Source organism: Ostrea edulis, chromosome 1, assembly GCF_947568905.1.
Source record: "Ostrea edulis chromosome 1, xbOstEdul1.1, whole genome shotgun sequence".
NCBI classification, from domain to species: Eukaryota; Metazoa; Mollusca; class Bivalvia; order Ostreida; family Ostreidae; genus Ostrea; species Ostrea edulis.
Window position 1 is genome coordinate 108,731,343 of NC_079164.1, and position 14,899 is coordinate 108,746,241.

General features: G+C 38.0%; 1 protein-coding gene across 2 annotated transcripts in view; it reads left to right on the forward strand.

Annotated features, from left to right (window-relative positions):
* The first annotated feature begins 3,814 nt into the window (after window positions 1-3,814).
* LOC125666642 (ras-related protein Rab-35-like) overlaps window positions 3,815-14,899 on the forward strand; it is a 32,294-nt gene continuing 21,209 nt past the window's right edge. Inside the window, exons 1-3 of one of the 2 annotated variants that reach the window (XM_056153253.1) lie at window positions 3,815-4,089; window positions 4,168-4,326; window positions 8,520-8,609. In XM_056153253.1, the coding sequence (XP_056009228.1) occupies window positions 4,238-4,326; window positions 8,520-8,609 (179 nt within the window). In that variant the 5' untranslated portion in view covers window positions 3,815-4,089; window positions 4,168-4,237. The remainder of the gene's footprint in view (window positions 4,090-4,167; window positions 4,327-8,519; window positions 8,610-14,899) is intronic. The other variant, XM_056153254.1, reaches the window with a different exon arrangement.

Here is a 14,899-nt window from a genome sequence, read left to right on the forward strand (position 1 = left end):
TGAACATTTTTAACTTCTTGATAACTACCAGTCCAATTCTTTTCAAATTTGGTATGAAGTATCATTGGGACAAGGGGGACATAAATTGTAAATTTCAGGAATCCTGGGGCCCTAGGGGCGGGGGAAAAACTGCCCAAAATTGACCAATTTTCAAAACTCTTCTCAAGAACCACACACATGTAAGAAAAACTAAATCGTGATGTAGAGCAGGAAGGCCTCTACCAAATTTGTAAATTTCATGATCCCCGGGGGTAGGGGTTCTGACCCCAGGGCGGGGCCAAACTTGTTATATATTGTTTATGTGTAAAACACTTAATTGACATCTTCTCTAGTGCCTGCCATTGATACTAAATTGAAAATAAATAGATATTTAGAAAGAACAGGTAGTCCTTTAGGGGTCATCCATAATTGTCAACCATTTTCCAAAGTGTGCAAAAAGCACGCTCGGGGTGAGGGGTTTAAAAAATCGACAATTTTACCGTACGCTCTTTTTTCTTTTCCGGATTTACAAAAATCTATTACATACACATGATTTGCACATTTATGAAACATTATATCATTCATATATAACAAGAAATAGGGGTACCAATATTAAAGAACTCATTGTTTCAACTAAATTGCTCATAAACTTGATTGTCGATCTTCTTGTTGGGAATTTGTAAATGGTTGATGTACACTTTTTGAGGGGGGTGTCTCAAAAAGTGTGCTTTTTGCACACTTTGAAAAATGGTTAACAATTATGGATGACCCCTTACCAAAATTGTAAATTTAATTGATCCAGGGGTAGGGGTTTTGGTATCGGGGTTGGGCCAAAATGGTCAGTTATTAAATGTGTAAACAATAGACATTTTTAACTTCTTGATAATTATTATTCCAATTCTTTTCAAATTTGGTAAAAATCATCATTGGGACAAGGGGGGCATAAAATGTAAATTTCAGGACTCCAGCACCCCTTGGGCCCTAAGGGCGGGGCAAAAACTGTCCAAAATTGACAAATTTTCAAAAATCTTTTCAAGAACCAGACACAAGTAAGAAAAACCAAATGCATAGTGATGTAGATTGTAAATTTCATGATCCCGGGGGTAGGGGTTCTGACCCCAGGGCAGGGCCAAACTTGTTATATAGTGTTTATGTGTAAAACACTTAAATAACATTTTCTTTAGTGCTTTTGATACTAAATTGAAACTAAATGGGTAGAGCAGGTAGTCTTTTACCAAACTTGTAAATTTGATTTTCCCCTGGCGAGTAAGGGTTTTGGCCCAGGGTGGGGCCAAACTTAGTATATAGTATTTATGTGTAAGTTTGCTAATACTGTATAAAATCTAAATGCATACTTAGGAATAACAGAAAAGGATGTACAAAAAATGGTGAATTTCACAACCCAAGGTTATGACTTTAGGATGAGTCCAAATTAGTCATATATTTTGATGTTTTAATGTTAATACACCTATTATTTAAAGCCTTTCATCAGTGTATACACTTTTGAGGGCAGTGAAATTTTAAGAACACATCTTGTTTTATACTGTTGGTGAACATTAGAATTTAGCTTAGATATTCAGAACAGGAAATTTTTGCTAGATTTCATAGCCCATGGAAGTAGTGATACTTTTTCACTAGTATTCAGGTGACCGATAAGGCCTGTGGGCCTCTTGTATGGGAATACAGGAAATTGATTAACATAAATTCTCTTGAAGGGTAGCAGGGCCTCACTAAATCATGTGCAAGTGTTCCCAAGTTGTGTGGATTCAATGTTTTATGCCCCTGTGTCTATTGTTGGGAGACATTTTATTTCTGTCTGTTCATTAAATTTTAAGTACTTAGTGATATAGTTCCCTTATTTCATATGTGCATTCCTTGTGACAAAACGTTTTTTGTGGTACCAAAGTTTTTAACCTCAAGCCATTGAACTTAAGTTTTACCTACTTTAAAGGAAACCTAACCTATTGATTGATTGATTGTATTTTGTTTCACGTCCCTTTCGCCCGTGGGGATCCGGGTTAGAATAGGTTCTCAGTACCCCTTGCTTGTCGTAAGAGGCGACTAAATGGGCCGGTCCTTCGGATGAGACCGCAAAAACCGAGGTCCCGTGTCGCAGCGGGTGTGGCACGATAAAGATCGCTCCCTGCTCAAAGGCCATAAGCGCCGAGCATAGGCCTAAATTTTGCAGCCCTTCACCGGCAGTAGTGACGTTTCCATATGAGTGAAATATTCTCGAGAGGGACGTTAAACAATATTCAATCAATCAATCACGTCCCTTTCGACAATTTTTCACTTATATAGAGACGTCACCATTGCCGGTGAAGGGCTGCAAAATTTAGGCCTACGCTCACCATTTAGTCACCTCTTACGACAAGCAAGAGGTACTGAGGACCTATTCTAACCCGGATCCCCACGGGATTCTAACCTATTCAATATCGTCAGAACTATTTATGACAGAGCTTTCATATTTTGGATGAAGATTTCATTTCATACGGGTGCCACCATATAACTGAAAAATTGTTGAGTTTGGCGGAAAACATCAATCAATCAATCATTTCATATTGTGGTCTTTGACCTTGACCTCCAGAACTGCAAGGCCTTGTAAGTAATTGGTATTGATGCATCCCCGTGTGATTTGAATTCAAGCTGGGTTATGTCATGATCCTTTGGGGCTATAGCTGTGTTTGGGCCACAGTTTGGATTAAAAAAAAATATGGAATCAACACTGAAAAAAAATCTTTTACAAATCACAACAGCAGGGCCATGATGATCCAGGCGAACGTTGTGGCCTATGGACATATTGTTGAATAAGAATACAATACCATTCTTTTTAAAATTGTTCTCTGACGAACCACAAGGGTAAAATATTAACTTAATTAAATTAATTAATTAAAATATTAATGGTAAAAAGGGTAAGCAAGAAACCGTAATATCCATAACACTGGGGGATACATTAAAGAAGGGTTTAAAAGATTTATTTGAATCTTCTTTTAAAAAAAAACGCCACAAGGGTACATGTACAAATGTCGAATGAAAGAGTTTGTAACTTCCACTTCGCGTAGATTCAAGTTACCTTTAAGGCCAGGGTGGGCCATGAAAGGGGATTTGATGTTTTCTGAGGAGAAAAACAGCAGTTACTCAGGTGATTGATGGGCCTTATGTTTAGTTATTCTGTGAATATTATTTATATTTATTTGTATGCTTCAGTTTCTATTTGAAAACTACAATGACTTACTTGCAGTATATATAAATGCCTTAAACTTAGAGGATTGAAGTTTATCATTCACTGTTGGACTCCAGGGGGTTAATTACTAATCAAAAACGGATTTGTTTTACATAACATGCCTGTCTGTCTGTTCAGAATACATTCCTGAACATAATCAACGGATTTCAATGAATATCATGAGCGGACCGAAAGGTATAGAATTACCTTTGGCGGTGCTGGTATATAGTGTAAATATATATAGATGAACAGCAGGTGACCAATCAGACTTGTAACAGGTTTTTATCATCCAATAAATCAGAACGATGTATGCAACGTGTTCAATAACAATGATACTGTATTAAACGTTTGTATTGAATATATCGATTCTTCATTCGTATTGATCAAACTGATTTGATATATATATATATATATATATAGAGCCAAAAAATAGAAACCAGATATAACTTTGATATTATTAAAGAATACTAGTACGCCTGTTTTCTACATACACCCCATCAGAACAGTGATTCAGAAGGAAAGTAAACAAAATGTTCGTCTTTGTAACGAGCCCCGGCCTCATCAATAAATCGCGGGATAATAAAAGAGTTAAAAGTCTGATACTGGAGCCTGTATTTCCAATTAAAAGCAGCCGACACGTGACGAGAGTTATTGATAATGACGACGCTCCGACAACGCTCACGGAGGGGCGTTTGATTCCCCTGTCGGAGATTACGAGGGCTGTCCCGACTCACACTATCGCTAACATGCTCTAGACTTTCTCTGATCGACAGCATCTGTGCGAGGTTTTTTTTTAATGCCTCTCAGCCTCACATGTCCATTTTGTACACAAAGAAAAGTGGCAGTCGTCTTTGAACATATAGTAGAGCCTTTTTTGTACAGAAGAGGTATGTTATTTTTCTGTTTTAGGATAAACATTAGTCATCGGTATTGGGGATTGACTGTAGATAATATGTCTATTGCAGCGACTGAACGCCTATGTACCACACAAAGGAAGTTGTTTAGTGGGTCCTTTTGGGTCATCGTTTCATCACCATGCCAGAACAAACTATCGCCATTCCAGACCAGGCCTTCATCACCTATTCTTTTAAGTTCATAGAAAAGCAACCCGTGCCAAGAAAATCGTGAGTAGTTCAGCGTGTTAGTGTGTCTGTGTGTCTTTGTTTATATCTGTGTGTCTGGGATATGAAGGACGTCTGTGTTTTGATGTGTACGTCTTGGGGTGCTAGCTATATGTTGTCCAAACTTGAAAGGAATATCCAGCCTAACCAGTTACGTTTGTTCATTGTTTTTCACTGAACATATTTCAACATGTTCCTAGTGAATGTCTTTTAATTATTATGTTTTCACAAAAATCCATCGTCTTATAGTCAGAGTAAGTAAAAGTGCTACTAGTCATTTAAATGACATCTCCAGTTTCTTTAGAGCGTTTGTAAAGTGTATTCATAACTTCTAAATATTCCGCCACTACAGCAAACTGAACAGAAGCGTTTCTCTGCTGTATCAATTTCTGTAATCTTGTTGCTGATTGTGAGATTCAATGCACAGTTATGTAACTTTGTATAAAAATTTTGTTCCCCCCAAAAATTAACAACTACTTCAGAGCTGACATGAATCTTACATTTTTTCTCATGAATAATTTAGACAAAAAGCCTTTCAGAGTGTTACACATGCACTAGGGCTCTCTATTCATGCGGTAACTGTAATTGGAAAATTTACACATCTGCTTGGTTATAATGGCCAAACATTTTCTACGCTAAGGTCAATGTTGAGGGAAGCGGCCTGCAGTATTGGTAAAATTAACTGATGGTGAATAAGAGTATCTTTAATATACATGTGAAACAGATATCACGTGTGTCTTTTTAAAACTCACTATTCCATTGAATATCATTATAAACAATGGTAGTAACCAAAAAAGTGAGATGCATCGCTCTTTTCTTCTTTTCTTTTCCTTTTTTCTCGTTGAGACACAGCAGTTGGTACACACCGACATGACACTTAGCAGGACTCATTTTGTTAAGAGTTTCTGTAAAAGCAGGATCGGAGCAATATTCTTATTCTGTAAGGAAAGGTACACCGAAAAAAAAGTAGGCCGTCAGTCCTGTACATTACGCATATTTTTCCTAAACAGCTTTGAGATACCGTGACTTGGCATAGATGATTATTGCTGTTATACACATGTATGCAAAATAAATAAATGATAAATATAGTCATCATTTTTTGCAAAGTCAATGACCTTTGTACATCTGATTTCAAGGTCATGAAACTTCTTTAAGAATTCCACACGTCTTCCGGTTTGTCTTTTATGTTTGCTTTTTACTATTGCTATGGAGCATTTTATTTTTGGAGCACTATAGGGACCTGACTGATGGATTAACAATGAATTCGATTTAATCTCCATGGGTTCTAGAGAACCATCTGTCAAAACTGTTTATATGAATTTACGAGAGCTCGCAAAGATCAATTTCTCCGAAGACCCAAGATTTTTTTGCTTTATATATATATGCTCGTCCAATGACGGATCGTATAATGAAATAACCTCCCAGCCTGCACTGGATCATATCTCGAACACAGCGATGCACAGCATCAAACATAAAAAACAAAATAATGTGACGACAAGTCATTAACGAACAATGACCCTGCAAATATCGGTGATTTTACAGTATCCAGCAAACAAGAAATGTGTATGTTGACGTAAGAGAGTAACTGATGTGGAGATGGCAAAGGAAATAATGATACTCGTAATATACTTTCTTAAACTCAAACGTATCTGCACAATAAGCATTTACATTCTATCATGTGTCCATGTTGAGAACGAATTCTCGGTATCTTCCATTGTATGTTTTGACTTTACAGCATCTGTTTATTTCCCCCCATAATTTTCAATCCTAAAACAAATGCAGGTCCATCAATTAAGAAAGGGAGGTTCATGTAAGGGACTTTGGGACCAATTTCTCCAATGGGTCCAAAGGACAAAATAATGGAGTGGTTCTGGAGGAGAAGCCCTTGGAAGCAGATATATCTTGACCATATTACGTGGGTAAATAACGTGTAGAATGAAAGTTTTGGCCTGAGCTGTCCGGCGTATGTCTGGGGTAATTTTCACATTTTCATCTTTCAAAACCTTGGGGCCCCTGCCAGGAGAAATAGTGAAAATAGGGAGGACTGTTTTAAAAATCTTCCCAAGAACCACTTAAATAAGACTTGCATTAAAAACGTCCTTTTGGTTGTAAACTTTAAATGAGTTATATTCTTAAACCGTGAACCAGTCCCTCTAAACCATGACCCCCTAGTTAAAGGCGGGGTTACAATATGGGGTCTTTTGGGAAAAAAACTTTAACTTAGTAGTGCCCCAAATTACGGGCGTGGCATCTCTGTTTAGCAACTTGAATCGTCAAATGAAAAATTACTGTGAAATTCAACTTAATCAGGCAAAAATATGCTAAAGCTCGGGGCTTCTAGGGGCTTGCCTCCCCCTCTCCCCGTACGACTCCACTGATATGTTTTCCTAGGCCTTCTGAGGACCTATAGGCGACACCCTGCCTCATTTCCCCAACTTTTAGCTTGCTTCCAATATCAGTATTCCTCATAAGGAATTTCAAAGTACTTGTAAGATCGTCGCTGGAACCTCCACTCTCAATGTTTCTGTTATAATGACTCAGTAATGGGTAAGGATTCACTGGATTAAAGTTGTCTTATTTGAGGATAGGTTAGACATGTTATGCTCAACCATTTCTCAACAAATAATCCTCCAACACTAACAATGATACTCTGTATGTCGATTGTGTTTTATTATACTATGGAAAGTTATATATTTTTAGAATCCCTAGAATTAAGAAAAACTCTATGTAGATTTCGAATTAGTGCACATGACCTTCGAATTGAAAGAGGAAGATATGAATTTACAAAAACCAATTCTGGCCAGAAGATTTCTTTAGAAAGAAACAAAAGAATATGTGAATTATGTAACCTTAATTGTGTTGAAGATGAATTTCATTTCCTTACTGATTGTCCATTCTATGTTGAAGAGAGAAATATGTTTTTTAATGGTATATACAAGCTCAACAAAAATTTTATCTATCTAACAAATAAGGACAAATTTACTTGGTTGATGATTAACGAAGACAAACCAGTAATTGTCAAATTGAGTGAATATTTAGTGCAAACTTTCAGAAAAAGAAGTGATGCTTTAAAACTGCAAAAATCATTATAGTTTATTATTCATATATTGGTATAATACTGATACTGTCCATTTACTTGTATATATACATGATTAGCAATTCATATATGTATGTACTTGTTTCCCCAACATGCTGCATCCACATGCAGTTTGCAGTCTATGTAACCTGTAGTTAATGTTGTAAACTTTCTTTCTTTTTTGAATTTCCTTCTTTATAAACTGTCTTACTGTTATGCCCTCTGGGCCCAAAATTGGAATAAACTTATCTTATCTATATACGTGTGTGAGGCAAGTTCCCGGAAATGAAGTTTTCGTTTACGGATGAAAGGAGGTAGGAGGTCAAACTGTGACACCCCCCCCCCTTTGAACTGCACTTCAAGCTAAAGACACTGCTTAGAGACATATTATTATCACAATTATCATTTCCCCATAAATTTCTGGTTCCATGGATGATAATAATAAACTGTGAGATTGGGACTGTTGAATAATTCAATTCTAATTCCACACCGTCACTGTCGAGATACCGTCGCCAAATTACACAGCGCTGCGCAAGAACAAATCAAGTGTTTTTTCGTTAATCGTAAATTCCTCGGGGATATGTGATTATACAACGTTGTCCATTTCTGTAATATTCCACATAAATTTCATACAATCGTACATTCCTCCTACTCTGAATTGTCACACTGCTTGAGGACTACCTGTAATCTTATTAAGCACTTGGCAACGTAACAAAATTATGATACAACCATGCTAATTAAGCCATAAATCATCTTTTAACCGTACGTAACTTTGACATAAATCATCTTTTAACCGTACGTAACTTTGACATGGAAATTTTATTTGTAGGTCATGTTGACTTTTCAAATGACAATTTAACTTTTTATCGTCTGCTGCTCATGAACAAACAATTTTCATACCGGAGATTATATCATGGTTTCTGATGGAGTTGTGAAAATACAGAAAGTGCCATAGTGTTTATTTTCGGATCACAGGAAATTATGTTTTTAGAGTAGTTCTGATATTTCTGTAATTTACGTCCGCCTGAAAGAAAAAAAAAAGATTCAGCGCACTAACAGGTTCAGTGGATTTGCATGGGTGAAATTTTATAAAAATGATGAAATTTTGTTGCATGTGCAGACAGAAAATAGAAGAAAATAGAAATTATGATCATTCTTCAACCGAATACAACGAATATGACGTTAAATTTGATCCCCCGGAATTGTCAAGGTAATCTTTTTATTTATACAAATTTAAATATATTTAAATATTCTATAGTCTTTTTGGTATCCAGATCTGAGAGATCGGAGTGAACCGACTGTATATAGTCTACATGTATTTACCTGGTATTTCTATGTCGACAGTTTCCGGACTTTGTCGTACAAGATGATTTCAATCCCAGCTTAAAATTTTAAAGCAAGCTAGTGGAGGGTACCGTAGTTTCCGGATGATAAAAGTAAACTGGGTGAATCTCAGCCTCTCAACTTCATGCTCTATGTGACAGATTTAAGGCTAGGGGTAGAATATTTTCAAGGTCATGGTTAAACGCCTGGGACACCATGAAATATATAAATGATCATTGTATATCATGGTTTTAAGATCTATTTTGACTTTATGAAAGTTGTGGGGTAACTGTGAACAAAGAGAGCCTCAGTAAAAATAAGTAGTATGCATGTTTGTGTAGTGATGATCTTCTGCTTGCGTACTCCTAATGCTTCTGAGAGGAGCATAGTTCACTGACAATACCTCTCTACCTCGGAGGATCATAGGTCACTGACAATACCTCTCTGCCTCGGAGGAGCATAGTTCATTGACAATACCCCTCTGCTTCGGAGAAGCATAAGTCACTGACAATACCCCTCTACCTCGGAGGAGCATTAAGTCACTCACAATACTTCTCTACCTCGGAGGAGCATAATTTACTGACAATACCCCTCTACCTCAGAGGAGCATAATTTACGGACAATACCCCTCTACCTCAGATGAACATAGTTCACTGACAATACCCCTCTACCTCGGAGGAGCATTAAGTCACTCACAATACTTCTCTACCTCAGAGGAGCATAATTTACGGACAATGCTTCTCTACCTCAGAGGAGCATAATTTACGGACAATACTTCTCTACCTCAGAGGAGAATAATTTACGGACAATACTTCTCTACCTCAGATGAGCATAGTTCACTGACAATACCCCTCTACCTCGGAGGAGCATAGTTCACTGACAATACCCCTCTACCTCGGAGGAGCATATATTACTGACAATATCCCTCTGCCTCGGAGGAGCATAGGTCACTGACAATACCCCTCTACCTCGGAGGAGCATTAAGTCACTCACAATACTTCTCTACCTCGGAGGAGCATAATTTACTGACAATATCCCTCTACCTCAGAGGAGCATAATTTACGGACAATACTTCTCTACCTCAGAGGAGCATAATTTACGGACAATACTTCTCTACCTCAGATGAGCATAGTTCACTGACAATACCCCTCTACCTCGGAGGAGCATAGTTCACTGATAATACCCCTCTGCCTCGGAGGAGCATAGATTACTGACAATACTCCTCTACCTCGGAGGAGCATAGTTCACTGACAATACCCCTCTACCTCGGAGGAGCATTGAGTCACTCACAATACTTCTCTACCTCAGAGGAGCATAATTTACGGACAATACTTTTCTACCTCAGAGGAGCATAATTTACGGACAATACTTCTCTACCTCAGATGAACATAGTTCATTGACAATACCCCTCTACCTCGGAGGAGCATTAAGTCACTCACAATACTTCTCTACCTCAGAGGAGCATAATTTACGGACAATACTTCTCTACCTCAGAGGAGCATAATTTACGGACAATACTTCTCTACCTCAGATGAGCATAGTTCACTGACAATACCCCTCTACCTCGGAGGAGCATAGTTCACTGACAATACCCCTCTGCCTCGGAGAAGCATAGATTACTGACAATATCCCTCTACCTCAGATGAGCATAGTTCACTGACAATACCCCTCTACCTCGGAGGAGCATTAAGTCACTCACAATACTTCTCTACCTCAGAGGAGCATAATTTACGGACAATACTTCTCTACCTCAGAGGAGCATAATTTACGGACAATACTTCTCTACCTCAGATGAGCATAGTTCACTGACAATACCCCTCTACCTCGGAGGAGCATAGTTCACTGACAATACCCCTCTGCCTCGGAGAAGCATAGATTACTGACAATATCCCTTTACCTCAGATGAGCATAGTTCACTGACAATACCCCTCTACCTCGGAGGAGCATAGTTCACTGACAATACCCCTCTGCCTCGGAGGAGCATAGATTACTGACAATACCCCCTATCTCGGAGGAGCATAGTTCACTGACAATACCCCTCTACCTCGGAGGAGCATAGTTCACTGACAATACCTCTCTACCTCGGGGGAGCATAAGTCACTCACAATACTTCTCTACCTCGGAGGAGCATAGGTCACTGACAATACCCCTCTACCTCGGAGGAGCATAGATTACTGACAATACCCCTATACCTCAGAGGAGCATAATTCACTGACAATACCCCTCTGCCTCGGAGAAGCATAGTTCACTACAATACCCCTTTACCTCGGAAGAGCATTGGTAACTGACAATACCCTTCTGCCTCGTCCTGTGTTGGACTAGGCTTTCCAGTGGGTTCAGTTTGTATCCTCCCCTCTCCATCTCTGCCACAGCACCCCTCTACGTAATACCTGCAAAATTCATATCTATGTTAGAAGGGCATTGGTCAAAGTTTCAACCTACAGTATTAGAAACATTAAAATTAAAGGTAGCTCATGCTTCAGAACATAATAGAACAATAGTTATTTATTTCATGTAAATCATCTGAATCTAGTTAGAATTTTTATAATTGATAGATAAGATTAGTTAGAGAGTTTGGGTTGTGGGTTATACGTAGGATATGGTTAAAGTTAAATATTTATTGCCTTCTATATCATATTTTCGTAATGCGTGCAAAAAGCGATGGTGTGTATGCTCACTGATATTTCATTGTTAAATATAGTTATACCCGCAAGCGAAGTTGTAGGGGGTATACTGGAATCACCTTGTCCGTCCGCCTGTCTGTAAATAATTTGTCCAGAGTACATGTATATGCTTAACACCGATTAACTGATTTGATTAAAACTTTGTATATATTTCAAATGAATAAATAAGTTGTGCACCTGCTATTTTGATTGAGATTTATAACATTCAAGGAAGTTATGGGTAACACCCCCCCCCCTCCATTTTGAGGGGGTGTTGTCATTGTCCAGAGTATATCTTAAAAAACCATTTTTATTCTTCAATGAGCACAAATTCGCCATTTCCCAATGTGCTCTGCTGGGGGTATTAGTCCCGACAGTTTTAGTTGATATACAAGGATATACTTTTAGTAAATGTCTCGTTTCCTCTTGGTGTGAGCTGAGTGTAGCACATGCGTGCGTTCTGTTGTCTCCTTCCTGTGCTGAACTTTTTTTTCTCGTCACACTGTACCTGGCTTGTTCGTATTCAGGATTACACTTATCTGTCTAGAAAACATCAGTGTGTAGGGGACCGTAGTTTGTAGGTGTGTACTGTGTACTGTCATGTGATTAAAATAGCAGCTACGATTGGTACTGTCATGTGATTAAAATAGCAGCTACGATTGGTACTGTCATGTGATTAAAATAGCAGCTACGATTGGTACTGTCATGTGATTAAAATAGCAGCTACGATTGGTACTGTCATGTGATTAAAATAGCAGCTACGATTGGTACTGTCATGTGATTAAAATAGCAGCTACGATTGGTACTGTCATGTGATTAAAATAGCAGCTACGATTGGTACTGTCATGTGATTAAAATAGCAGCTACGATTGGTACTGTCATGTGATTAAAATACAGATCTCTCATCTCTGCGCTGTGCACTATTATTTGAGAGATCTGTATATTTACCAGATTGATTGGTACTGATAACCACTAATGATACATTATTGTAATAGTAGGCAAATATCATCTACAGTGGAATTGTATGTAATCATAGCACGATATCATCCATTAATGATGTATAGCATATTGTTAACCATGAGCCATACACCTACAAGTAACAGTCTCGGTGAATGGCCCTACGCTCATTTACCTCGGACATGCGCCTGTTAGTGATATATGTTTATATATATATATATATATATATATATATATATATATATATATATATATACACACACACACACACACACACAGAGAGAGAGAGAGAGAGAGAGAGAGAGAGAGAGAGAGAGAGAGAGAGCGAGAGAGAGAGCACTAAAATATCTAACGAACAGTCAAATTTTCGAGAAGACGTGTCCCTTCCTCAGCCAGTACATGTACATAAGATGGCTAAATATTTACAAAGAACAAATACTATAACTCTACAAATGTATTTACACTGCAGATTACATGTTTATTGTTTTTGGCTTGCTGATAAATATTTTGTACGGAGCGAATTATTCGTCCAACGGTTGATCCACAATGCGCGAAGTAGTAATGCTAGACTTAATCAATCTCAGGTAGCCCGAGGTAACTAATTATGTTAATCAGTGCAAAAGTCAACTCGTACCCGTTGAGATTTTCTCGTTGCTCTGCACTAAGAATAAATAAAAGAATATATATAAAAAAGAATGATAAATAAAAATATTTTATAGGAAAATTATAAAAAGAAAAGAAAGAAAGAAAAGAATGTGTATCAACTCATGAAAAAACGATTAGCAGCCTAAATCCAATAATCTTAATCCCGTACTGATCATGTCTAGCAGCCTAAAGTCCAATAATCTTAATCCCGTACTGATTATGTCTAGCAGCCTAAATCCAATAATCTTAATCCCGTACTGATCATATCTAGCAGCCTAAATCCAATAATCTTAATCCCGTACTGATCATGTCTAGCAGCCTAAATCCAATAATCTTAATCCCGTACTGATCATGTCTAGCAGCCTAAAGTCCAATAATCTTAATCCCGTACTGATCATATCTAGCAGCCTAAAGTCCAATAATCTTAATCCCGTACTGATCATGTCTAGCAGCCTAAATCCAATAATCTTAATCCCGTACTGATCATGTCTAGCAGCCTAAAGTCAAATAATCATAAGGTATTCCCGTACTGATCATGTCTAGGGTAGAAAGGTAAAATACATGTAGATTATTATAGAATAACAGAAAACTGATAGAAAGAGTTTTGCACATACACGTCACCAATTGGTTGTCAGATGATGGTCAAAGTCAAATAGTAGATAATTCTGGCACGAAGGGTGCATGTCAAACGTTGGAAAACTAAACCAGTACACAATCCCGTAAACCAGAATGTAGTTGTGAAATATTCAATTTAGAAATAAAATGAAAATATGGCTGTAGTGTTAGGAACATGATCAAACGATTAGATGAAGCTCAGAATCTGGTAAAGGTTTAGTCCGCGTTTATCATGGTGAAGTTAGTTGGTTTGTTGATACCTTGAGGGTCGAATAACTTTCTTTTGGTATCTGACAAACTTGGGTCATGGTCAATGAGTGAATGACTACTATTGCCACATACGTCCTCCCGTCGGCGATTACTACCGTTGAAATGTGTAGCCACTGGCAAATCATTCTTGGTTTTGCCAGAGGACCGGTGGTTGTTGACCCGTTTGCGTGTGCGCGCGCGTGTATATATATATATATATATATATTATATATACTGCTCCGGGATCCTGGATTATTTGATTATTTGAACCACGTGTGACTGTACGGAAGTCTGTTCTGGTGATGTTGCGGAGTCAGAACAGTGCCACAAATAGGTCTGCGCGCTCTAATCCCAGCATCCTGTTGTCGATTGCGAACAGTCTGATATGGTTTTCTACAAATCCCAGGAATGGCAGATGCGGTGGTTCTATGACGCTGTTGTAAATGGTTGACGATGATAACGCAACCGGATGAAGCTATCCTGTGCTGCTGACGTCACACGTGCTCTACCTGCTCTGTGACGATCATTTGTTAAACCATGCTGTTGATATCTGCTCCAAAGGCGAGATATGATGCTTTCTGCAACATTGAAATCTCTGGCAACTGCAAATTGTGACATACCTAGTTTGTCACCTATAAGTTGTCACAGTGCGTGACATATAAATTATCAGATTGTCACAGATAAGTTCAATTTATTAAGTTGTCCTATATAAACTTTTTACAGTGTGCCACTCGTAAGCTGTCATAGCTGCAATAACGTAGCTCTCTCTTATATAAAAAAATCGTATTGCGCTACATTGTTGCCGCTTAAACTGTCGCAGTGTGACACGGATTACATATCGTGTATCTGTCACAGTGTGACACGGATTACATATTGTGTATCGTAATGTCACACGGATTACATATCGTGTATCTGTCATAGTGTGACACAGATTACATATTGTGTATCTGTCATAGTGTGACACAGATTACATATTGTGTATCTGTCATAGTGTGACACGGATTACATATCGTGTATCTGTCATAGTGTGACACAGATTACATATCGT